The sequence below is a fragment of the Dermacentor albipictus genome, chromosome 9 (genome assembly GCF_038994185.2).
Source record: "Dermacentor albipictus isolate Rhodes 1998 colony chromosome 9, USDA_Dalb.pri_finalv2, whole genome shotgun sequence".
In the NCBI taxonomy this organism is placed as follows: domain Eukaryota; kingdom Metazoa; phylum Arthropoda; class Arachnida; order Ixodida; family Ixodidae; genus Dermacentor; species Dermacentor albipictus.
The window spans coordinates 57,767,146-57,793,202 of NC_091829.1; the positions used below are offsets into that span (position 1 = coordinate 57,767,146).

General features: G+C 46.5%; 1 protein-coding gene across 6 annotated transcripts in view; it reads right to left on the reverse strand.

Annotated features, from left to right (window-relative positions):
* The window catches only part of LOC139049969 (cell surface glycoprotein 1-like), a 52,038-nt gene that overhangs the window by 8,688 nt on the left and 17,293 nt on the right, over positions 1–26,057 (reverse strand). For all 6 annotated transcript variants that reach the window (XM_070525913.1, XM_070525912.1, XM_070525915.1 and 3 more), the window contains 4 exons: positions 16,645–18,180; positions 10,601–10,814; positions 7,992–8,145; positions 7,278–7,405 (listed from right to left, as the gene is read on the reverse strand). In XM_070525913.1, the coding sequence (XP_070382014.1) occupies positions 7,278–7,405; positions 7,992–8,145; positions 10,601–10,814; positions 16,645–18,180 (2,032 nt within the window). The remainder of the gene's footprint in view (positions 1–7,277; positions 7,406–7,991; positions 8,146–10,600; positions 10,815–16,644; positions 18,181–26,057) is intronic.

Genomic DNA, 26,057 nt, shown 5'->3' on the forward strand with positions numbered 1-26,057 from the left:
TCAATTACTCAGATGATTCCCCGACTGGACGAATCATTCAACCTCATCTTTCTCAAGCCATAATGTGACGTTGTGGTACGAAAGGACATGGTCTCTGTGTAGAAGACTTCTCACATGCTTGTTCGATATTACCGTCGGACACTCCGAAGCAGGAATCTTTATTCCGGAAACATTTTCATTTTAAGGGTTCAGTAATACCGGAGGTAGAAGTAGAATAGCTGGGAGTCAATGCATAGGCTCCGTAAGAAACTTCGCACTGAGCGGCGCAGCGCGTTCGTGTCCGTAAGTAAATCCGGAAATGAACGTCAGCGCGCAACTTACACTTAGGGGACTTGTCTTAAGGCGTTAACAAAACCTGGTGAGGAGCCGTTCGAGGCTTAAACAGTCAGCGGTGGCTGGCTGCACTCAAAATCCGAAGCACTTCCGACAACACGCCGAGGCGCATGGATGTCGAGATAGGCTAATTTTCCTATTTAGGGCAATGTCCCGTCTCCATTCCTTTGCACGCCATTGCCGAAACGAGAAGATGTGCATGATATACCGCATCGATCAGTTGAGGTTGTTAGGGGTCACCGAAACGCCTAAAGCTGCTATTTTATGTTGATTCTCTCCTGTATTTAGTGAAGGTGTCTTTACCAGCACACAATTTTATTGAATACACATATGCGTCTTGTTGATCTTTGCGGTCACAAAGCTCTCAACTGTAACTCTGTCGATGGAAATAGGCTTGCGCACACAGTCTGTATAGAGCTCGTCTGCGTAAGCAGACAATGGAGCCTGTGTTAAGTATGAGGAATGTATGAACTGGTTCTGAGTAGATAGCGAATCAGAGTTTTCATATGGTTGTGCTTAACACTATACAGAAATTTGCGATGTTCGCGACAAACGCGCAGCTGTTTTTCATTTCCTTTCCTTGATGTAAAAGACGTTGCGGTTAAATTTGTTCGCACAAAACTCGTTGTATGTGCGGTACTATAGCACATGCGTTCAGTGTGAATAATTTTCGCACGATTAGGCAGAAAATGTTGGGCGCATAATATTCACCAGTTCTGTATTTGCGGCATCGCCGTCAAAGTATTTCGCACCCACAAACCGTAAAGTGCCTGGCAGTGCTTTGTGTTCTTCCTCCTGCGAGTTATAAACAATTATCAAAACTACATCGATATACAGTGCACTACAGCAGCGTTGTTTAGCGTATCCGGCATGGTGGCTTAGTGTGCATTGCGTTGCACTATCAATCAAGCCCGAGCTTGCGGGATCGATGCTCCGTCGCCGCAGCCGCATTTCGATGGGGGTGAAATGGGAATAAAAAGTAAAACCAGTTCCACCCCGTGAGAGCTGTCAGAACAGCAATACTGGTGGTCGTTTTCTGAAGTTTGAACTCATGTTTTGCGCGATTTTCACGAAAGTATTGACACGTGAACTCATTTATCTTTTACGGGTGAGCGGTATTACCGTCTAAGAAATGTTATCGCTCAGCACAGGACGCGTCTACATGTATCGGAAGTTTCTAGATTGTTATCGATGCTTCTATCCGCTGTCTGTTGTCGCCGAACCTTGTGCAACCTGATTGCATGCGTGTGCGACGCGACTGGCGTAGAACTTTGTGGAAGGCACGCGGGTCCCAGCGACTACTCTGGAACATTCGACGACTGATCTATAAAAGCCGACGCGCTTGACTCTCTGATCAGATTTTGACGATCGCCGACAGTGTTCGCCGTTGTCGCCGTTCTTTAATTGTAGCCTCTTATTGTGGGCACAGGTTCGCACTATAAAAGTTAGCTTCGTCTTTCACACTATTACTACTGTGTTCTTCATACGCCACTCCACGTGATAGTATTTTGTCTGCTTGTCGTCGTTTTGCCAGGCTCGAGCTTCGGTTACGGATTGCGCACACTCTTCAGTTGCGTGAGGTTGGGACCGAACCATAGTGTATCACACGCCTTGCAGCTGTGGCCGCACTCACGGTCGAGGAAGTCTCTCTTGAACCGTCCATCGGCACATTCCGTGGGAGGAATCTCTCCGGGTCGACGTCTCTGCTCGGCCTACTAATGTCGAAGTTGGGGGTTAGCTTGCTTTTGCCGACGCTTGGCTTGCGTTGCCTCCTCTTCAAAGGAGGGGGGTGGGGGGTATTCTCCATCCTCTGCTGCGGTAGTGGCTTCCCTCCGCGGGCGTTTTGCTTGCGCTTATCGCTCTCGAAGCTCAGCATTTGCGCTACACCTGAGTTGCTGCTCTCTTGCGAGCTTCCTCCGCCGCTCGCGCCGAACGGACTCCGTGGGGCGAAAGGGCGCGTGCCGGCGAAACACCTGCTCCTGTACCCCTCTCTTCCCCATCTCCCGGCACGCGCTCTGCCCCTGCCCCCCTGCGTGACACCGGACATCCGACGGCGAAGGCTCGGCGAAGAACGGCTCCGCTGTTAAATCGCCCGTGTACCGTGCATTAGATGCACGTTCCAGAAACTCGGGTGGACCAAGTTAGACTGGAGCTCTTCACTACGGCGTGCCTCATAATCAAACCACTATGTCGCGTAAAACCACAGAATTTGGTTTTTAATGCTGTTGTCATAATGTACATTGTGAATAAACGCAACATTATTGACTCATCGCTTGCTGGCACGCAGTAACCTTTTGTCAGTTAGCTTCAGGTGACGCTGTTTCCTCGCCAGCCCTTTCGCGTCGAACATGCACGCTGTGTGCGGTACAGCGTGCACCGTAAGTTCTATCAGACATGTGGTCAATGATTATACCTGCGTTATTTTTTTGCACTCCTCGGGGTCGTCTCGTCAAACATTTGTTCAATCTTCTGTATTTTTGACCGTGTTCTGTGCTGGTTTGTTTATGTTTCCGTGGATGGCATGGTCTGGATCACATGGAGCCGCAATCTCGTCATTCAGCGATGCCGGACACTCTCTTTCTGAGGTAGCCCAAATATAAAGAATAATCGGCGCCTGATTGTTCACTGAGTTCTCAAACGTGGCACTCATAAGGTCGTTACCCGCAGTGGTCCTGTCCCTGTGGCCACTTCTTACCTTAAAAAAATTGTGGGCAAGAGAGTCTAATGTCAACCACAGAGAATCAGCAGAAGGCAGGCCTTGGAGTTGAACGTGCTGGCGAAAACAATGAGAAAAGCAGCGCGAAGGGATCTCAAACTGTTTCCCTACAACTTCTACCGGAGGCATGGACCAAAGGAGGTGCACAGAAAAGGAACACGAGGAAAATGGCGGCTGCTGTTGGCGCGGGTTACGAATGGTGAGGTGAGGTCTGGGGTCCGAGCTGCCACGAAGGTTCTATGCCTGGTGGTGTGCCAGAATCCGGGAGGAAGACAGGTCCAAAGCGACGTCTGAGCGATGAGAAAACAAGCTAAAGGTACAAATTTACATGGTGAAGGTTTACAAGAACGGCTCCCCGATTCTCGGAGCGCACTACATTTCAAAATCTTTACATGTCTTTGCACCGCTTACAATACTCAAGGTCCCCTGTTTAAGCAAATGGTTTCATAACTGCGCAAACAAACGAGCACAGAGAGAGAGAGCACACAAGGACAGGCGCAGACTTGCAACTAATCTTTATTCCACAAAGACCACATATAAGTACATCTCAGAAATACACCACTGCGCGTGCGTGGAGAAAGCACAATCACCCGAAAATTTTCTCTTTAACCAACACGCAACCTAACTACGTTCATGAACGTAGTTAGGTTGCGTGATGCTTGAACAGAAAGTTATCTTCCTCTCGGAGAAGAAGTAGCCCTCGCGCTGTGCCGACGTGAACTGGGGGAGGGGCCACACGTGATGGTCTTTTTAGCGACTTTTTTAACAGCTGATGTCCCTTTTGTGGTCAAAGAAGAACGCTTCAGAAGCCTCAACGCTGCTGGTAACTTGTACCCTGAGCTGCGGTTGCGACAGCTGCTTAGCCGGTGATATCGGTATCCACACTGCTGTCGTGGTCATGTGAGGAGGAAGAGCAGTGGCGGTTTGGTTGGCTGTTATATAACAGCCAACCAAAAGTCCCCTTGCTCGGGGCTCAGCGGCTTACGCGTGACTGGTCATTGTGTTCGGGAGACGTTGTTTTGTGGCAGTGGCCGTCTTTCTACTTGTGGATTCCGTCGGGAGCCTGGATGCCAGCTGCCTTGTGCAGGTCATTGGACTGTCGTGTGGCTTCTCTCTCGACGTCTGCAAGATTTTTCTATTCCACTTCCGTTTTTTGGGCAGCTTGAACTAGTCCTCCGTCCTGCTTGTGACCTGGGGCCTCGTCTCGGCAATCGCCTGCTCGTTGTTCAGGATGAACTGACGCTGGACCCTCGCCTCGGTGTGCAGCTTGGGTTTTAGTATGCGCGGTGTCGTAGGCCTGGCGTTTGCGATGGCGATCGCCTGATTACCGTGTCGACATACTGGACGTATACTGCGTGCGGTCCTCTAAAAGGGCTGGCTGCAGTCGTTGGGGATTCAAAAAACGGCGCCGGAATAAGGATGCTGTGGATGGCGTGACGGATCCTCTTGCGGTAATCAAGTGCCTCAGGTGAATTATAGCTTCGTCGGTCACGATCTCTTCAGGCGTTGCTTTCAGCGAGGCAATGGTCTTTGTCATGGAGTTCGCTTAGGACCACTTGTAAGTCGTGGGTTCGGTTTCCTGCGAGGCTTCGGCTGCGGCCGTGATGGCTCGGGTAACGGCGCTTCGCATGAAGCCGGGCTTACGGCGCGGTCAGATAGTAAGGGTTGTGGGGACGGCAGTCCCCTTACCAGGTTTCGCGGTACTATAATTTAAGCAACAAAGTGACCCCACGCCTGTCGGCTACGATTGATCGGTGTGACAACTTTAATGGAACCCTCCGTTGTACCTCCCTGCCGTGCGGGTGGTGATGTCGCGCTTTTGCTCTTGTTGACATTAGAAATGCTGTATTTGGTCGGCATAAATATGAGTTCGCACACGCATTTGCGACGGCGTTGTCCCCGGCCCCCTCCCTACGGTCGCTAAATTTGAAGTTAGCGGCGATGGTAGTTCTACCAGAGCATCGGGGTACATTTTCTGCCACTCGCAAAATTTGTTCACTCGCGCTTTGGAGTGCTTCTGTCCGGTATTTTAAGCCGGTGTTATTTACCTCGAACGTTTTGAACGTTCCATAAACATTACTCGTAACGTCCCGTTTGTTTTTTTTATGAAATATGAACTTTGTGTAATGAAGTGTTTGCCAGGTACATTGGGAAACTACTAAAATTGGCCCCAGAACGCTTTAGAGCCTTTAAAAAGGAATGTTTTACAAATGCCCTATTTGTTGCTCATGCAGTTAAGTACTCACATACAATTGCCAAAACTTGCCTCCCATGCGCGCCGAATATGAAATTGGTTGGCATTTCCAGTTATGCCATGGCAGCAGGCTAAAGTTTGCGCCTGTTGTTAAACTGTTTTACGAAGCTTCGGAGCAGTTATGCGCTTAATTTATTGCAAAACCCACAAGTAGGCTACGCACTTTGTACTTTACCTACGCATAACCCGTAGCCTGAGCCTTATTTTCTTAGAATGTAAACTCTGGAGTTCGCATGGGCCAACGGAAACTATAACGAGAAGAGGCAACAGTGAATGTTTGACAAACGACACATTTTATCCGCATGCGTTTAAGCTGACGCACGTATTTGCCGTAGCATTCGTTTCATGTTCGTTATATTTCGTCTCGGTGGCGTTTGTATAGTTATGCGGGCAGGGCGCTAAATTTTGAGCAGCTAGTTGAAACCGGGTCAGAACGTTGCAGAACACTTCCGTATGTAAAAAAAATACATAATTCACCGACACAGTTAGAAGTTTACCTGCACATTACCTGTAGCGTGCACCTTACCTCTTTAGGGGCCAAATAATTCTGCTCAGAGAAAACGGGATTCCTTGCGTCTTAGAAAACAGAAAAAGCTTAGTTTGAGAACGGATTAAGAATTTTCGTCTCTTCAGAATGCTTTTTCATGCCTACGAAATGTGGACTCCATGCGAGACTTCTCAACGAGAAAGTTAAACATGACAGCATCGAGTATTTTATGTTCGGTGCATCCGCAAAGCGTCTGTCCGGCCACATGAAAAAAGATGTGTAACGTAAACTATTGCGAAGGAACACTGAATGTGGGCAGCTATGGGTAATATCGTGCTCATTGTGAGCCAGTACGCGCGACCGCTTTGCCGCGCGCTTCCGCGTAGTTCCAGCTCGTACAGAGCGCGGTACTACATGACGGCATACGGACGCTAACAGCAAACATTCAGCCGTATACTTTCCAACCCATTTTACTAAACCGCTTTGCACGTGATAATGACATTTCCAGCGCAAGTACAAGGTGAAGTGTACGAGAGGCATTTCACATATAAATGTTGGCATATGTGCCACTGTTTTTTCATAAGTACCGTGGTGTGCACACCCGCGAACTCAACGCCTCCTGGCGTTAATTTCGCTAATTAGAAACAAGGTTCCTCGTTTAGTTCACACAGCACAGCGGATAGACCAACTGCAAAACATGTTTGACGCATGACGTTGGGAAACAACGGGGGTTTGATGAATATTTGCAACGCTCTTATTGAGGCGATGAATGTGATAGTTCCGCCACACATTACTCAAAATATTCCATTTATTTTCTCTGAAGTTCATGTCTTTCGATGTAATTTTATGACTATGAGAAACATTGCGCAGCATGACAAACTGCAAAACCTCAATTTGGTACCTTCTGCAAAAAAATTTGCAATTGACCTACGTTTACATACCGTAATTTATTGTTCGTCAATGACTACGTATGTTTGTTTCTTCAGCGAAATCAAATAAGGTATCGCGAATTGTTCAATGAAAAGTGCACGAAAAGTTAGCTTTTTTTTCATAATGCATGAGGAATTGGGAGAAGTCGAGTGATTATTTTACATAATATTTTGCGCAATATTAGCCTAAGCAGTTCAAACTTTCGACAACCAGTAGTAAGGGAGTCGTCCTCATTTCCTGGTAATATGAAAATTCGGGCGTTATTGGTCCTCCCAAAGGGGCGGGGACAGTTTGTGAGGGTTTCATATAACGCCTCTAAAGGGGCCTAGAATGAAAATTTACAATTTTTTTGTAACTTCTAGTTAACCTACGCAATATGACCATGCACTGCCGTTAACCTTCCCCACACTTGCTCACAGTACAAACTCCGTGAGTGATTTGTTTTTTTTAAACACTGTAAAAACATGCATAGAAAGTTTTTAAGTGCTTCTACCTTGATGAAAAGCTTTGCTGTAATACACGATGAGAAATTATGTGTTCAACCATTTTATACTTACTTGGCGGCGTCGTTGAACATATCGCTGAGGATGCCCATCGCGTTATTGCCGCGATAATTGTATATGCCGAGAGCAATTAATGTTCTCGATTCGTTGGCGTTTATTGACGTTTGTATAACCTTCAAATGCTGGAAAATCCAATTGAAAAGGAAAAAGATGAAAAGTCAAAATGATTGTGTGGGTCAGTGGTAAAGAGCGAAAATGGCAAGACAAAGATACAATTAGTAATTATAGTTTTTAGAGGTGTAGATATTTCTTATTCTTGCTTTTTTGGTTGATATGAAGAAATCAATGGCATTAGATCACGAGGTACCATGCTCGAGCGCGTGTTTTTCTTGACGATCTTCATTTCTTGTTGTAAAAAAGCTCGGAAAGGCGTTCAAGAACGGACAATATAGCTTTTCCTGTTAAACTTATAGTGCGCGTGTTAAAACCGGGCGCTGGTTACGAACGAGGGTGCGCAAGCATCGAGTAACAATGGCACCAAGTTCTGTGAGAGGTAATGCTCCTGCGGGAAAACGCACACGTATAGGTATTGTGTAGTCATCCAGTTCACGCGTCTTTTATGCTGTCCGTGCACTGGATTACCTATCTCCGTAACGCCGGCAAACAAAACCACTTCATCCGAGCAAAGCCTGTCGAAACGCTCATTTTGCGGATGAGAGCGAGGCCCGTGTTGACAGGCACGGAAAATAGGCGTCGCCACGCACTTACCGCAAGAAGCGCCTTGGCCTTGTCGTATAGCGCCTTCACATTCGTCGATGTTTCCAAGACGTCCAGTACGCCGTAGTGTATGATGTGGCGCGACTTCGCGTGATCTTTCAGGCTCTCTACCGTCGCTGTATTCACACTATTCGGGGTGCAGTACCTGCGAACGAATGGACGTGGTGCAGTGTTGCGCACTTTTCGTGGAGGCGTTCACAAAGTTGCCTGTTTGCGGCGTCTCCAACAAACGGCCCAGCACCCAAAACCGCCGCACTGCGACCACGCGATGTCTGCGCTGCGTCTGTCCGTTTAGTGCCACAAATGTCGAATTTCGTAACGGCTGGTGGTGGTGTAGGTCGTGCTGCCGGGGACTGCGAGCTCGAAGGCGCTCTCAGCGAATAACGCTTAACTAGCTTAACAGTAACTAGCTAAATAGTCAGAAAGGCGTAGTGTTGTATGGCAGAGCACCGTCAAATGCAGCGAATAAATAGATGTCGCCTAAAGCCACTCGGAAGTACATAAAAGATCCGGCCGGAAATCGGCTGATCTCGTTGGCCTCGCCACCAAGAACTCCGTTGTGTTGCTGAGTTCACCCAGGAATGCGGCCATCCACACCGATCGATGTAAACGAAGCGAAAATTATGAGATAGTGCATTACCGATAAAAGTATCATTAGCCGGAGTTTCGCTAAGCCGCTGCAGGTTTCTTGAGCTATGAATATTAAGAGGAAGCGTTAGCTCGGACCTCAACACCAATGGCGCCTATTAAAATGCATGTAAAACGCAGAAACGATTTTGTGATATTACCACTGAGCCGATTTTATACTCAAATTTGTTACATTTGAGAGATGACTACATCTTAGTCACTGATGGAAACGGAATTTTGATTTCTGGCGTGTACGTTTTAAATAGAATTTTCAAAAATTGGTAAGGCTGAAAAAGAAAAGGTAGGAGCACGAAGTTTACAAATTTGTAGCTTGGCACCTAGAACAGATTTCGCAGTTCCTGAAACTGCATGCGTCAGCACATACAAAGTGCACGAAATTGGTTTGTCAATTTATACCTTACGTGAATTTGTTACATTGTGTACAAGGGTGTTGCAGAATTTCTACTCACAAATTAGTGGTCTATATGAAAGACATGTAAAATATATCAATTTTGCCAGCTTTAGATGTACTATTAGGCGAACTTGCGGAATTTTTATATCGTTTTTTCACTGCTCAGTTAGAAAGCTGCAAACTTCATCAAACAGTTTTCTGAAAATTTGCGATATTTTATCTTCTTTATTAAAAAAATCACTTAGGAGCCATGGATTATATATAAATTTTGTAGGCTTTAGATGCGCCATTAGATTTACAGATGTGTGATAAAACTTTTTAATTGGTAAGGAACATAGTTGCAAACTAGACAGTTTTGTTTTCTGAAAGTTTGCCATTTTCAACAAGCTTTGTTTTAAAAGAATCGATGGGCTAAATCGAACACTTTCAAATTATGTGCAGTGGGTGACAAGAACGATTTCTCTATTTCCATGTCTTTAGATATGACCACCCGAACTAACGATTCCTCCTAAAACATTGGCGTCTAGAGATGAGCAATGCATGTTTTGCCAATGCGAAAATATCGAAAAGATGTCCGCGAGTAAATAGCAGATCTTGGCGAAAAGAAATTAAAATTAAATTTTAGGGTTTTACGTGCCAAAACCACTTTCTGATTATGAGGCATGCCATAGTGGAGGACTCCGGAAATTTCGACCACGTGGGGTTATTTAACGTGCACCTTAATCTAAGCAGACGGGTTCTTTCGCAGTTGGCCCCCGTCGAAATGTGTCCGCCGTGACCGGGATTCGACCGCGCGACCTCGTGCTCAGCAGCCGAACACCATAGCCACTGAGCAACCACGGCTGGTATGTTGGCGCAACAGAAATAATACTCTATAGAGCATAAATGTTTCTGACTGAGTTCTAACCATCGTTGGCAAATTCCTAAACAGTGTTGCTAAATCAGGGCTGAGATCGCATCTCTTTGTATTTTCCTTTCTTGAGAAACAAAGCAGGTACTGGTGCTCGCCCTCTGGTGAACAACCCTGTCACAAAAACAACCAGCTGTTTTGAAAACTGAACCTAACAAACATTCTGTATTTGCGGTTGCGTATCGACCGCAAATTTTCGCTCATTAATCATGTCATCCAACCGTATATTCCTGACCAAATGCTAAAACACCTGTCCATGATTTTTCTGGCACCCGGTGAGAAAGCCCATGTTGTGAATCCGGAGTTCTCCACCATGGCATCCTGAGGCCATCTCTGGCTCTCCCTTATGAAAACCCTATCTTACAGGTTTCTTTGCCTTCAGCCATTTTCTCTAAGAAGGCGATTAGATTTCCTGGTCGCTTTTGTAGTGGCTAGAAACAGAAACCTTATCAGCGAGGTAGCTGGGTCAAATGTTTCGTCTAAACTTGCGCATTACGCAGACTAAACACAGTAAACTATCGGTGCATTCCGCACGTCTCAAATTATATATTTTTCGGCGCCAGGTGTTTCCCGTTTGCCAATTCATAAAAATCGGAAGTTCTCAGCGGCACTACTATGTTTCGCATAATGAGATAACTATAAATCACTTACCGGATATCGAATCCGATGCCGCCGGTAGTCTTTCTGCGCCAATACATTACTCTCTGAAACGTCGCCCAGCTTTCTTGGTTGTCGACGCCGTACATGGCGCCATTAATCACCGCGACACTGGTGTAGTAATCGGCGTCGCAGATCCTGTCAGGCGGGTGCATGTAGAACAAGACGGCCTTTCCGCCTACCGTGCAGAGGATCTCGTCTACAGAGACTGCAAACAGGGCGCGAAGAAAGGGTTAGGGCGGCAAAAAGAAGCGCCTAAACTGCTGCATCCGAATTTATCGATCGATGTAGACCTAATTAGAAGTTTAACTGCTGAGACCGCGTGGGCACCACTAAATGCAGATTGTTACGTTGAACGAAAGTTGCTTTCCCATTTCGCCGTATCCGTTCGACGTTCCACCACTACATTGCCGTTACCCGCTAATCTCTATATTCGCAGCATTTCATCGAGCATATTGAAGAGTATAAAGGCCAAAACTCCCTCAGTACACCTGCCGTTCCTCGCTCGGCCTTGAAGATGACTGTGCGGTCGTCTGGACGAACGTTCGGAGCTTTGTCACCTGGTGCCTGCTCGTGTCTCGTTGGCTGTTCCGAGGAGAACTGCGTGTGACATCTTCACGGCAAGCATGGAGTTCGCTCGAAGTGATGTGAAGCGGGGACGCGAGGCCTAATGTACAGCTGCGTTGGAAACAGTCTATTTTTCTCGTTCTCTGATTTTTACTCGAGTTATACAGCACCCACGCAGATAAGCCATTGAAGGCAGCGAGCCGGTGTACCCTTCTAGGCCTCTCCAGTGCGCGCGATCGCAAATAGAAACAAACGGAGCGTAGGAAGTTCGTTGCAATTACGCGAGCGTCGCAAGAAATTGTTGAAGCCGTCGACGTCTTGGTTTTAACGCGACAGCGTTAAGGAGCCCGTGTCACAGAAAATCAGGCATCCCGCTTCCGGCGTCGAGCATTGGACGTGGCCTCGCCAAAAGGAATTCAAACCAAATTTCGAACCACGCATACCCAATCACTCCTCGGCAGAGTTCTAACCGGTGTGGTTTAAGTTTGTTGCCAGCTTTGCGGGTCAATGTTGCCCGACTGCCTGCCAAATTTGACGGGGGAAAATAGTGTCAAATGTAGCGAATGCAACGACGCTGTTTCCGAAGCGCATGGAGTTACCAGATCACACGCGCGCAGGCTCCCAGCTCCCGACAGTACCGGAAAATTGCTGCATAACCCGCGCGCTTTCGAATCGCTTGTCGCACATCGTCGCACATCGGCGTGTCCCCCAAGGATGTGTGCTCGCACCAGTCCTTTTCGGTATTGCTCTCCTTGCACTAGCTTGGAAGCTAGCGAGGATACGTAACGCACAGTACATAATGTACGCAGATGACATCATTGACTGGTCAGTTGATCCTGAAATCTGCCGCCAAGAACAAGCGTTCCAAGAGGCCCTAATCGTGACGCACAACTGGTGTGCTCAGATAGAGCTTGAAATTCCAAACGACAAGATGACGTACATGTCAGTAACGAACAAGTATGGGCGCTGTCTACTGGCACTCCGACCTCTTGAGCTAACTCTGGATCAGCAACCACTACACGAGGCTTCAACTCTCCGTGTACTCGGCCTTGAAATGGATTCCTCTGGATCTGGGGGACCATGGGTCAAGAATGCAAAGCAACAGGCCGCAGAAACGATACAGTTGATTCGTCGGATTGCGATAAAATCTGCCGGAGCGAGCACCAACACGGCTGGCCTTCTTGTCCGTTCTGTATTGCAACCACGACTCGTCTACAGAGCGCAGTTTCATCATCTCACGAAGGCACAATGAGCTCGCCTTGAGGCCATTAGTAACGAAGCCATGCGGAACATAACGGGACTACCATGTCTCACTCTGTTTCCAACCCTTCAGGCCGAGTCCCTACTCGGCACTATCGATGAACCCGTGCACCAACGTCGATGCGTGCGCGCCTTAAAGCCACCAAAGTTCTGCTCGGCTGCTTCACTGGCCCGGTACATGGGACACGAAATAGACAATGCATCATCTACGAGACCCGATGTAGCTCCGTGGAAGAAGGTACAATTCAGTGACAATAAGCCTCTTGGTCGTCTGTATAGCCCGGTTCCTCGTCAGGCGAATGCCCAAGTTTCCCGGCATCGTCCTGCCGATGATAAATTGATGCCAATGTTAATGGTACCATGATTCGCACAGCTCTCGTGCGTCCATTGATACCAGAGGCAGGCCAGACGTAAACGCACTCGTATGTTGCCGATCCTGCACCACCGGCCTATCTTGCCGAGCTTGCTTGCATACTAGGCGGCTTGGCCGCATTGCTACCTACTGTTCAAGCTGCTCGATACTCTCAACTCATCATTCGCACTGACTCTACTCAAGCCATCCACGACATACGTAGGGCATCCCGGTCCACTGTATTCTCAGGTAGCATTCACCGTCTTGCTGCCACTCCGAATATCCTCATATGCGTCCAGTGGGTGCCTCGAGCAGACCTGCCTGGTCTCCTTGAAGCAGATATGGCAACCCACCCACAGATTACAACATACCCACTTTCACATTTTACTAAAGACGCCTGTGGACGACTGATCGGGGAAAAGGAAAACCTCCGACATACCACACAAGCTCTTATACCTCCGTGTGGGTCAGACCTCCCTGGTGGGTTAAACCGCCGAGAAGAGGTCATGTTAAGGATACTACGTGTCAGGGTCCCCCCCACTCGGTCTGTGACCGCTCTCTGGCCACAACAGTACCATGGTCCTTACGGCTCATCGTGCCCATTTTGTAAAATAGGAATCCAAAATGTGACAGTGACACACCTACTATGGACGTGCCCAGGAGTTCATCTAAGCCGTATCCGCCACCTCCGGGCAACAGGCTGCGGCCTGGCCGCACACCCGACCTTGAACGTTGGATTCATGAACCACATCACCGTTCACTTCTAGATTTCTTGCACGAGTCCGAATCTGTTCGTGTACTTTTAACATCCTTTGTAATATGCCTACGGGCAAGCTTTCGATTTTATAGAAAGTGCGATTTGGCGCAGCGGTATTAGGCGGAAAAGCGCTCGTTTTATACGATGTGCGCATGCTCAGAAGTTACCTGTGCATATGTGTTGCTCATCGTGTTTCCTTATGTATTTTATGCACATAAATTTACTACCCAGCCAGGTAACACATGGTCAAACCATAAATTTTAGAGCCATACGTACGGACACTTGTGCAAACTATGATACGTGATATGGCTTCATAGTATAAGTTATGTTCGTGTTACATGTGTTCACATGTCACTGTCTCTCAAAACACGAGGTGTATGCAGACCTTGCATTTGTGTGCATGTGAGAGTGTCAATAAAACAACACAACTTCTCCTATCAAGACATGACACACCAACTATACCCCATCAAAGATGTTATTTACAGCTATTAGCTGGTCGAATTTCAACCTTATCACGTGGTGTAACTATGTTTCATACCTGCATGTACACCTATGGACTGTGAATACACGCTAGGTGCCTCGAATGGCTGTTGGGTGACACTTTTGCGTGTATTCGCGGGCTTTTTTCAAGCATTCGAAAAACACTTTTACGCAGCACGTACTTAGCAGCAGAAAGCTGTTTCAGGAGTTTTTCATGTTGCTCTACAAGTTTCTCATTGACACATTTCATCTAATTATAATAGTTAAGAAGTGGATCAATTATTTAGACGAATTACGTAATTAGACGAAATGCAAAAAGAAATAATGTACTTCCATGCGACGGGGAACACTACGAAGTGTTTTCTCTCCAGCTACGTGTCATTCGCATATCTTTAAGTTATGGCTTAAGTTACGCGGGACAACCGTTTAGGTAGCGATATAAGTGGATTCTCGGGTGAATCACTTTCGGCGATACCATCTCTCTCGCATGACGTTAGAACGCGGCACTTTGGGCGATTCGAGAGGTTTTGCTCAACCAGCCAGTGCGGCGCGCTCTGAAAGTGATCGTCCGAGAATGCGTCCTGTGTTGCGACGTGATGCGATCGCAATGCACTTTTAGAAAGGTGGCGCAGGTAAGACGATTGTGCAGTGTTTCGAACGAGGACGAACCACGCCGAACAAGCACATGCGGCTGCAGAACAGAAATGTGACAGCCTATAGAGTCGCGTTTCCACCCTGACGTTGAAACTTGAACTCACGCATACAAAAAAAAAAAAACAAATGTACCGGCGTCGTCTGCTGTTCAAGATAGTTGCCAATTAACTTCGAACACCTTTGAGTCGCAGAATGATTGTCAGCTGTTAACAGACCACGTCGTCCAATCGCTGTGCTCGTGCGATCCGCTTATGCGGATTCGGCGCACACGAAAATTTTGCGACACGACCCGCTCTGCGGGCGTCCGCAACTGTCCGTACGTAGGCGGACGCAGGCAGAACTGACGGGCAGATTGAGCGAGTTTGGGCCCTAAAGCAACTAGAAACTACTTTGTATAGATTACGTTTAAGTAACAATCTTTTGTTATCAGTAATTATGCGTTTCTAAGCATGGTTCAATGTTGTACATAAACTCTTAAGTATACCCCCCCCCCCCCCCCGAAATACGTAAAGTAATAAACTGAACTGCAGAAACGGTGATCATGTAGGAGCCACAGCGCAGTGAGACAAGGCGGAATCTTATGCGCGCAAATTTTGTGCGACCCATTCCTAGTCTTTTTTTGAAGTGGAGATGTACGAACTGACTGAACGAAGATCAGCTTCAAATTTAGTGTGAAACTAAGCAAGAATGTTGCAGACATTCATGAAATTTTGCAAAATGCCTTCGGAAAGGATGCAATAATTAAAATACCCGTGTTCAAAGGAATAAAACATTTACAGGCTGCAATGATGTAATACACAAGACTGTGAAGGAATATGACGCCCTTTGACCTCGTGCCAAGATGAAAACTTCGATTCAGCAAGTTTTGTTGTGCTCAGTGACTGCCGAACGACTGTTACATTGATACAATTAAGGCTTGGTTTTCGTAAAGACGATGAGCTAAACGAGAACAAGGTGAAAACCGGAGCTCAGGCCCGAGCTCGCTCTTCTTTACACCGCCTCTTGGCTTACACCAATTCCCATAGTGCCTGGTATTTGCGAGTATTTCGAAAACAATGTGTTTCTTGGTGAGTTACCTCCCACTTTTCCCGTATTAGGTATGTCTTTCGTAGCCACTTTCCAGGCCAATCCCGGATACAGTGTACTTTAAATAGGTGGGCCGATCCCGAGTGTGGTGCTGTCAAAAGCCATCCGCGTCGGTACGGGCATTGTGGAAATGTGGGGCCGATCCCGGAGGTTCTGCAGCGCACTTAGGTGGGTCCTCCCCGTGGGTTATGCGCGATCTTAAATCGTGGCCAGTTCCCGGACATAGTGCATAAAAAAAATTAAGCCGACAGACACTCCTACTCCCCTGGTGACGCGATAGAGTGGCGTGTGCAGTGACCGTGCCCCATCTTCAACTCTAAAGGCTCATTCACGCAAGGCCAACACGACGCAGACTTCGGCCTGCCAGATGTCGGCGACAGCGTTTTTCCCTTCGTGTGGGCGCCTCTGTCACACTGTACCGACGCCGAGCTTGGCGCCGGCCGCCGGCAGATTGTCGGCGTCGGTACAGTGTGACAGAGGCGCCGACACGAAGGAAAAAATGCTGTCGCCGACATCTGGCAGGCCGAAGTCAGTGTCGTGTTGGCTTTCTGTGAATGAACCTTAAGGGGCTCAGGAACACATTGTTTTGTCATAGACTTCATTTAAAGGTCGAATGGCCTGCCAACATTCTTGCTTTTGTTTTTCATTGCATGGCTGTGTAGCTGCTTTCGCCGTTAAGCGGTGCTCTGGGTTAACATGAGCATAGCATCGAATGGCAGCGCGAAAGCAATATATATTTATATGGGAGTTATCCCACGAACGCCTACGCCCTTGTAAAAGCATTTAAGCGTGCGTATGTATAGAGACTCCCTAGACTGGTACCTACTGGAGCACAGCACTGCGTGCAAGCAGTTTAAGATTACAATGGCAGCTCTGACTTACATGGTTTCGTAGTTGTACCTGTCGTTGTAGTCGTTGTAGGCTTCGGAGTGGGCTTTGGAGTTGGTTTTAAAGTTGGTTTTGGAGTTGGTTTTGGAGTTGGCTTTGGGGTTGGTTTTGGAGTTGGTTTCGGAGTTGGCTTTGGAGTTGGCTTTGGAGTTGGTTTCGGAGTTGGTTTCGGAGTTGGCTTGGGAGTTGGTTTCGGAGTTGGCTTGGGAGTTGGTTTCGGAGTTGGCTTTGGAGTTGGCTTTGGAGTTGGCTTTGGAGTTGGTTTCGGAGTTGGTTTCGGAGTTGGCTTTGGAGTTGGTTTCGGAGTTGGTTTCGGAGTTGGCTTTGGAGTTGGCGTTGTAGTTGGCGTTGTAGTTGGCATTGTAGTTGTAGTTGGCTTCGGAGTTGGCTTCGGAGTTGGCTTCGGAGTTGGCTTCGGAGTTGATTTCGGAGTTGGCTTCGGAGATGGCTTCGGAGTTGGCTTCAGAGTTGGCTTCGGAGTTGGTTTCGGAGTTGGCTTTGGAGTTGGCTTCGGAGTTGGTTTCAGAGTTGGTTTCAGAGTTGGTTTCGGAGTTGGTTTCAGAGTTGGTTTCGGAGTTGTTTTCGGAGTTGTTTTCGGAGTTGTTTTCGGAGATGGTTTTGGAGTTGTTTTCGGAGATGGTTTCGGAGTTGTTTTCGGAGATGGTTTCGGAGTTGGCTTTGGAGTTGGCGTTGGAGTTGGCGTTGTAGTTGTAGTTTGCTTCGGAGTTGGCTGCGGAGTTGGCTTCGGAGTAGGTTTCGGAGTTGGTTGCAGAGTTGGCTTCAGAGTTGGTTTCAGAGTTGGTTGCAGAGTTGGCTTCAGAGTTGGTTTCAGAGTTGGTTTCACAGTTGGTTTCGGAGTTCGTTTCGGAGTTGGTTTCAGAGTTGGTTTCAGAGTTGGTTTCGGAGTAGGTTTCGGAGTTGTTTTCGGAGTTGTTTTCGGAGACGGTTTCGGAGTTGTTTTCGAAGATGGTTTCGGAGTTGTTTTCGGAGATGGTTTCGGAGTTGTTTTTCGAGATGGTTTCGGAGATGGTTTCGGAGTTGGCTTCGCAGTTGGTTTCGGAGTTGGTTGCTGAGTTGGTTTTGGAGTTAGTTGCAGAGTTGGTTGCAGAGTTGGTTGTAGAGTTGGTTGCAGAGTTGGTTGCAGAGTTGGTTTCGGAGTTTGTCTCGGAATGGGCCTTGGAGTTCGTCTCGGAATGGGCCTTGGAGTTTTTCTCGGAGTGGGCCTTAGAGTGGGCTTTGGAGTGGGCCTTGTAGTGGGCCTTGCAGCGGGCCTTGCAGCGGGCCTTGGAGCGGGCTTTGGAGCGGGCCTTGGTTTCGGTGACCGAGCGGGAGGTGTTGTCGGAGCTAGGCTTGGGCTTGGGCTTGGCGTAGGCGTAAGTACTGCAGGCGGGCCAATAACCGGTGGGCCGCGAGGTCCTGGTGCAGGCTCCAGGCCTGGGCTTGGCGGAGGCTCACGTACTGTAGATGGGCTAATAACTGGCGGGGCTAGAGGTACTGGCACAGGTGTTTGTCGACCAGCCGGCGCAGGTACTGCAGGAAACACACTTTTTATTTGAAAGATATGGGTCAACAAAGAAGAGACGCATTGCACTGACTTCACTACTGTTAGGCATAAATTTCACAATTACTATGATTGTCCTTGAAGTGAAATATTCTTAGGTAATCCACGAATATATTTATTTATGCACCTGGATATTAGGAGTTCTCGCGCGGGTATCGGCCGTCATGTCAGATAATCCTCCTGAACAGATTGAAGTGCGGTTGATGACAGGCGATTATCTACAAGTCTGCGAACTAGAAGAAAAAGAGGTGGTATACAGGACATTCCAGCTACCATGCACCATGTTCTAAATATACGGAAGCCTTCGTTGCGGATGAAACCAATCGCATATTGTTAGCAGCGACGTGAACAAGATTCACGCATTTTTTTGCGTTCTTCCTAATTACATATTTGTAAGTATTCATTAACTAATCTCTAATTATTAGTTTTATGGCAGTCATGTCGACAGTATAGGTATGAGAGCCGCTTCGAAAACAGCCACTTCATTTCCCCGCGACGCGCTATATTTTGAGGAGCTCGAATTTCTGCGTGTTAAAAGGCCGCTCAATATACGAATGTACCGCGTTGAAACGCGCCGACGCACAGCGACGACAGCGAGCTATAACGAGCTGCGCGTTGAAGTAAACATGTTAAAAATAAATTATCGGGTTTCACGTGCCAAAACCACTTTCTGATTATGAGGCACGCCGTAGTGGAGGACTCCGGAAATTTCGACCACCTGGGGTTCTTTAACGTGCACCTAAATCTAAGCACACGGGTGTTTTCGCATTTCGCCCCCATCGAAATGCGGCCGCCGTGGCCGGGATTCGATCCCGCGACCTTGTGCTCAGCAGCCTAACACCACAGCCACTGAGCAACCACGGCGGGTAAAGTAAGCATGTTGCGTCTAGCCCATCGTCCCCCGCAGCGCATGAGTTTTTGGGCTGGTTCTGAATACCGCGACGCGTGCCGGCGATGCAACATTCACAAAGCGGACACGCGCTAGAACGTGGGAACCACAAAGCGGTAACATGCATGCAGAAGCAGGCAAGTTAGATAGGGAGAGTTTATTATGGGACATGTTTCTTTCTCCTCACTCTTGGCACATTGCGGTGGGTGGCTAGGTAGGTACCTGACTCGCCTCGCTTTAATAAAGAGAAAAATACGTGCTAATGACGCTTGCAGCCAACCTCTTGTAGCACAGCAGCCCCGTACTCTGATCGTTAGGTCACAATCGCTCTTTTCTTTAATACTCTGTTGGCACCAATACATACACACGTACAAAGCAGATCAGTTATAAAATATATGAATGAATACATTTGGCTGGTCTACTAACTTCAAAGACATTCCGAAAAGTCATCGCAGACACAGAACCGACGAGTTCCTCAAACTTCTTTTACGGATTAATGATGCGTTTTAGCGGAGAGCTCGTGTACTTTCAAATATGTTTTGTCTCGCAGACTTTGCATCTACGCGGATGTTAATAACATCCATGCACGTTTTCTACGCGCTCTTCACACACAAAGGCATTATCATGTCAGCTGACACCCGCCCTCTGTCTGCGCATGGCAAGAAACGAATACCGAAGGGTCCTGTCGGCGCATTTTTCGGTGTTCTCGTCAGAACGTGCCAAAAGAACACGGAGTCGTGGCAATTCAGTATGTGCTCAATAGTTTCAAGTTTGTTGCATATGATGCATAACTGACCATGGTACAAAGAAGCCCTTGCTTTGTAGCCATGGCTTCAGAGGGAGAGTGCCATTATGCAATCGAAAAGAAAAACAGGTTTTCGCTGAATAGCTATCAAATATATTTTTAGACGTGTCCAAACATCGCTTTCGGGTCCTGAACTACACATCTTGCGATTGACAAGCAGCCGTCACAGCTGTATATTTTCTTTTGCGTCGCATCAGACAAATGTTCATTCGGAAAAAGTGGTTTTAGTAAAGAAATGTCCTCGGAAAAGAAACGTCTTGTATTCGTTTAATTCTTGACCAACCCACCTACTGAGGCAAGGAAAAGGCCTATTTCACCTAAATTAGACAGAAATTTACTTTTATGAAAAATTTATTTTATTGTTATGTTTTATTTACAAATACTGCTGTCTCGTAGGGGAAACATAGCAGGAGTGAACACATACATTAGTAAAAAAAATAACATGGGAAGCATAGAAATAGATAAAATAGAAGTATTAAAAACAGATCAACAGGTCAAATTGTTAGGCAACTGAACCACGAACTCTTCAATTGTCAAAGCGTGAAGTGAGCCGTCCAATTGATTTCAGATTTCCACACTTAGCTGGAAAAAAGACAATTTTAAGAACTCTGTATGTGGTTTGAAAGGAACAATGTTTAATGTGCGGTTCCGTCTGGTTGCACGTGCGTTTGAGGCCACAAATGAGAAGAGTGCCTGAATGCCAGATGGCGTGTGAACGATCTTGTGCAGCATGATGATACGTTCACGTGTGCGCTATGTGCTAACGTTTGCAAAGATAAAGTGAGCTTATGTGAAGAGAGTAAAAAGTTGCGATCGTACCGTCCGAAGATGAATCGCATTGCTTTCTTTTTTCACTGATTCTAGATGGTCAATGTCGCGCGCGTGAGGAGGGGACCAAACAGTTGACGCGTACTCCAGGATCGGTCGAACTAGTGATTTGTAAGCAGTTAATTTACATTCCTTCTTGGCATTTTTAAGGTTCGTTTGAGATAGCCAAGTTTGCGAAGTGCCTTCCCAGAAACGTTGTTAATATGAGCATTCCATTTTAAGTTATATGAAAAAATAACACCCAGGTATCTGAACTCGCTGACATGGGTCAAGTATAGTTACCGTTATTACTGTAAGAGAAATGCAGCGGATTCTTTTTGTTACCGAAGGTCATCGCAACTGTTTTAGTGAAGTTAATTTTCAATTGCCATGCGTTACTCTATTCACAGAACAGTGAAACACTTTGTTTAGTTCCTGTTGATCATGGGCGTTAGCAACGTTACGATAAAGCATGCAGTCATTGGCATATAGGCGTAACTTCACTGCGGCGTCATTAATAACATTTGCTACATCATTAATACAAATTATAAATAATAGATGCCCAAGCACCGATCTTTGGGGCACACCTGAAGTTACAGTGGCTGACGATGACTGTGGCTGGCTGAAAGTGACGAACTGGGATCTTAAGTATAAGTAGTCGGTTATCCAGTCGAGTAACTTATTGCCGTTAAGTATGATACGTAGTTTACGAAGAAGCTTATTATGGCAGACTATGTCAAATGCTTTGGAATAATCTCTAAATATTGCATAGATTTGATTACGGTTATTTAATGCGGAAGCTTTGTCGTGAGTAAATTCAATGAGCTGAGTGACAGTACAATAAGCTGAGTGAGATTATGAAACTTAAACACTGAACAATGTGCTTGTGAATAATGTGCTCAAGAAGCTTGCAGCTAGTGGAAATTAGGGAGATCGGTTGGTAATTACTAATTTGTTGTTTATCGCCAGATTTTAACACAGTGATCACATTGGCAATTTTCCAAGCCTGGGGAACGGCGGATATGTCCAGTGGTTTATTGAAAATGACTGTAAGATAGCGGGCACTCCATTCCGAGTACCTCTTTAAGAACATATTAGGTATGGCGTCTGATCAAGCACTTTTAGTTGTGTCAATTTTTAATAACAGATTGTGGACCCCAGCGCAACTTCTTTCGAGGTTGGGTAACTGATGTTCCGAGCTATGAGTGAAAGATGAATTGGTACTATCTTCAAGATGAAAGACAGAGTGAAGGTAGCTATTAAAGACTTCAGAAATGGTTGCGGAATCAGAGCAAGGCTGATGGTTGATAATGAAGGATACGGTGATGGGAAGAGGGTAGTATTCTTTTCCAAAATTTCGCTGGGTTTTCTTTCATGAAGGTTGACAGTGTTGTGTTGAAGTAAAAGTGTTTAGCTTCTGTCATTTTGGTTTTTAGCTCAGACTTGAGTGAAATAAGTAGTGAGTAGCGGTTTTCGTTTTGTGACCGGCTGTGCTTGCGCATACGCTTGATACCATGGATGCTTTGGGTTATGTTTCACACATTTTGTGGGGACAAACTGAAGCACACAGCTATGTACTAAACTGGGAAACTGCTCTAACAAAGCATCAACACTCCTTGTTTCACTGCCAGACGCGATATCTCTGAAAGACGACTCTAGCAGTTCAAAAATAGCATGGTCGTTAGCACGGGTAAAATCTGCAACCATATTGAATGTCGGCTTATGGGGCTCACAAACCGTGTTAAATTTAATGAAAACACCCTTGTGATCTGACAGTCCGTCGACTACGTCACACTGAAAACCGCACTGTACCAACGGTTCATTAACAAAAACAAGGTCAAGAACAGAATTGACTCGAGTTGGACATTCAACCACTTGTGTTAAATCAAATGATATAGCCATATTAATTAGGGATTCACAAACTGCCTTGTCACAACCTTCTGAAATGAACAAGTTCCAATGGATACAAGGAGCACTAAAATCACCTGGAATGATCATTTTATAATTGTGGAGCCTGTGTTCCGCTAGGTATTCTGTAATGTTCGAGAAAATATTTTCAGAACCGGGCGGGCGGTATAGAGCACACACAACTGTCACGAAACCAGAGATCTTTATCCGGCACCAAACAGAATCAGTAATCGGAAGTTCTGGCAATACAAAAATTTCAGCGCCTTTTCTAGTAAACAGAGCTACACGCCCTTCCTTTAGCAAACTGTCTGTCTTTTCTGAGTGTTGGGCTGCTGAGCACGAGGTCGCGGGATCGAATCCCGGCCCCGGCGGCCGCATTTCGATGGCGGCGAAATGCGAAAACACCCGTGTACTTAGATTTAGGTGCACGTTAAAGAACCCCAGGTGGTCAAAATTTCCGGAGTCCTCCACTACGGCGTGCCTCATAATCAGAAAGTGGTTTTGGCACGTAAAACCCCAAATATTATTATTATTATTGTCTTTTCTGATAACCGAGTAATCTGGAGGCAAAAATTCTGCATCTGATATAGAGTTGTCTAACCATGTTTCTGTTACGCAAATATCTCATGGATTGTAGCACTCAACAAGCCAATTGAAATATTCAAGCTTATTAAGCAAGCTTTGAGCATTTATGTTCAAAAGAGTTAGTTCCTGCTCATTAACGAGTCACTCTGTGTTCGCAGGCACTGCAGCACGTGGAGCCTTAACAAGCCTTATGCAAACGTCATCCCAAGTGTAAGGAACACTGTCGACTATCAGGGAATCGTACTGCAATGTATACTTATCTGCTTCTTTGCGGATATCAACCGAATTGTCCCAGAAAGCCTTTTCGAATTTGCCGTACACGCGCAGAAAAGTCTTCACGAATGTACGTAATAGATCCCTTTAGTTTTCCGGCGTTTTTAAGGTTGGAAAGCTTGGTTCTAAAGTCTGGCAGTTTAAAAATTACAGGTCTCGCCTTTTCATTTCCATGCGTGCCAAGCCTGTGACAGCGTTCAATACCTTCACATTGGATTCCAAGTTTGGAAGACAGCAACTCAGATACAGAGGTTAATATCTCCGCAGAAGTTTCTGTTGATGGCTCATTCAAGCCGTAGATGATCAAATTAACGCCTACGGGATTGGTTTTCCAGGTCACCGTTTTTGCGGTCAAGTTTGGTGATGAAATCTTTAAGGTTATCAACAGTTTTCTCAAGATCATGAACGCGCTGAAGAGCTTCGTTTGCAGTTGAAGCCAACGCCTCTATGTGCGTAAGACGCTGTTCAAAAGAAAGAATTCTAGTGCGGAGTGCGGTAATCTCTACGCTTATTCGTGCGTGTCCGGCTAACAGTTCTGTTAGCATTTCCTCTGACTTTGGGCCTGGATTAGTCTCGACATCGCCGGACAGTTGCAACAAAATTCTTAAGGAATGCAGTACACAAGAAAAAATACGCACAAAGTGCTGAGGGACTGGCAGCAGCAATAAGAAACGATTATCGTTCCTATACCATTTTAAAGCGTAATTGTGGCCTACCTGCAAAATGAAGCGCAAATGTTTCCAAGAACCGTTTGCCATACCGCTGCCAGACCCAAATGCTTGACTTTGATCCCGTAAAAAAATTGAAAAAAAAGGAACCTAATAACAATGTGTCTCAAAAACAGATATGTTAGTCCCAGCCCCTATCCTTTACCAGTGGAAAATGAATTCATGGGGTTTACGTGCCAAAAGCACGATTTGATTATGAGGCACGCCATATAGTGGGTCACTCCAGATTAATTTTGAACAACAGGGGATCTTTAACGTGCCCCCCAATGCACGGAACACAGGATTTTGCATTTCGCTCCCATGCCAGTGGTGTAGGCAGGTAGCAGTACATCGGAAATGTGCACCCCTGAAATTTGTGCGTTATGATGCCGACTTCGAAACCTTCCTCCTCCGGTCCTTCCCCTCCCCGAGTGGGTGCGTTCCTTAAAAAAAGAAAAGATATTGACTACGCCACCCTTCTTCAACGAATAATACCCGTGTCACACGGGCGTTTGAAAGGCCTTCCAACCGATAGTCAGTTGACTCAAAGGCCAAGTTCGAGCTGCTACACGGGCGGTTTCGACGGCCGCCGAGTCAATAGTCTATCGAGTCAACGGAGCACCTTACAACTCTATCGAAATCTCGATGGCCTTTGAGCAACGGAAACGGAAACAGCGCGGACATGCCCTCTCGTTCACAGTGTGCTCCAACTCACGGTTAGAAAGAACAAATCAAACCAAAATGCTCTAAAAATACTATATATGAGTGTTATCAATTATTCAATAAAGTATTTTTGCCACTTGATGTGCGCGAACTACGCACCCTCTCGATAACAGCGACGTGCAGCGACGCAAACGTTGCCGCAGTTTCGCTACTCAACAACTTAAAAACTAAACATACATGTAAGGCAATGTATAAACAATTGTTTTAATGTATAAACAAATATAACAGAAATTATAGCGCTTTTAAGTGGTTTCAATCTTGTTTAACTTTTGGTGACATGAAAACGAAAATAAAGATACGCAACGCCACACAATTTGGCGAGAAACGCCGGAACCACTCAACGGCCTTTCAAAAGTGCCGTGTAGCAGCGCGACAACTCCTTTGAGTCGATAGAGTTCTGGCGTTTCGAAGGCCGTCGACTGGAAGGCCTTCCAAATGTGCCCGTGTGAAACGGGTATAAAACAGGTTACACAGGCCAATTCATTTCCTATTAGTGTTGATCGACACACGTTGATCGATAATTGTGCCTCTGATTTTTTAACATTTATCTACGTGGTTTCGTCAAATATTTCGAAAAAAATTTCTTACGTATTTCGGCCATGTTTTATGCTGGTTTAGTTATTTTTTGGAGAATAGTACAGTCTTAATCACACCCAATCGCCATCTCTTCCTTGAGCGAGGCGGGACACTCCTTCAGAGATCGCCGAATATTCCAAACGTTCATCGCAGGAGTGTCCACTGGGCTATCAAACGTGGCACTCTTAAGGGCGTAACCAGCAGTGGTGGTCCTATCTTTGTGGCCACGTCTTACTTTTATAAAATTGAGTGGGAGAGAATTCAATGCAACCAACGGAGAAGCATCAGAAGGCAGGCCTTGGAGCTGAATGCACTGGAGGCAAGAATGAGAGAAGCCGTGCGAAAGGATCTGAAGGTGTACTACAAGTTCCAGAGAAGACGTGTGCTGACAGAGGTGCAGACAAAGGGAAGATGGGGAAATGCCGTCGGCTGTGGGCACGGGCCGCAAATGGGGAACGCTTTGCAGCTGTCTTCACCAATGGATAATATTTTCACTGTAGAGGCCCGCAACAAAACTCGCAACACCTGTGCGCTTGTTCCGACGTCGGGGTTTGCAGACGGAGCGAGTCGAAG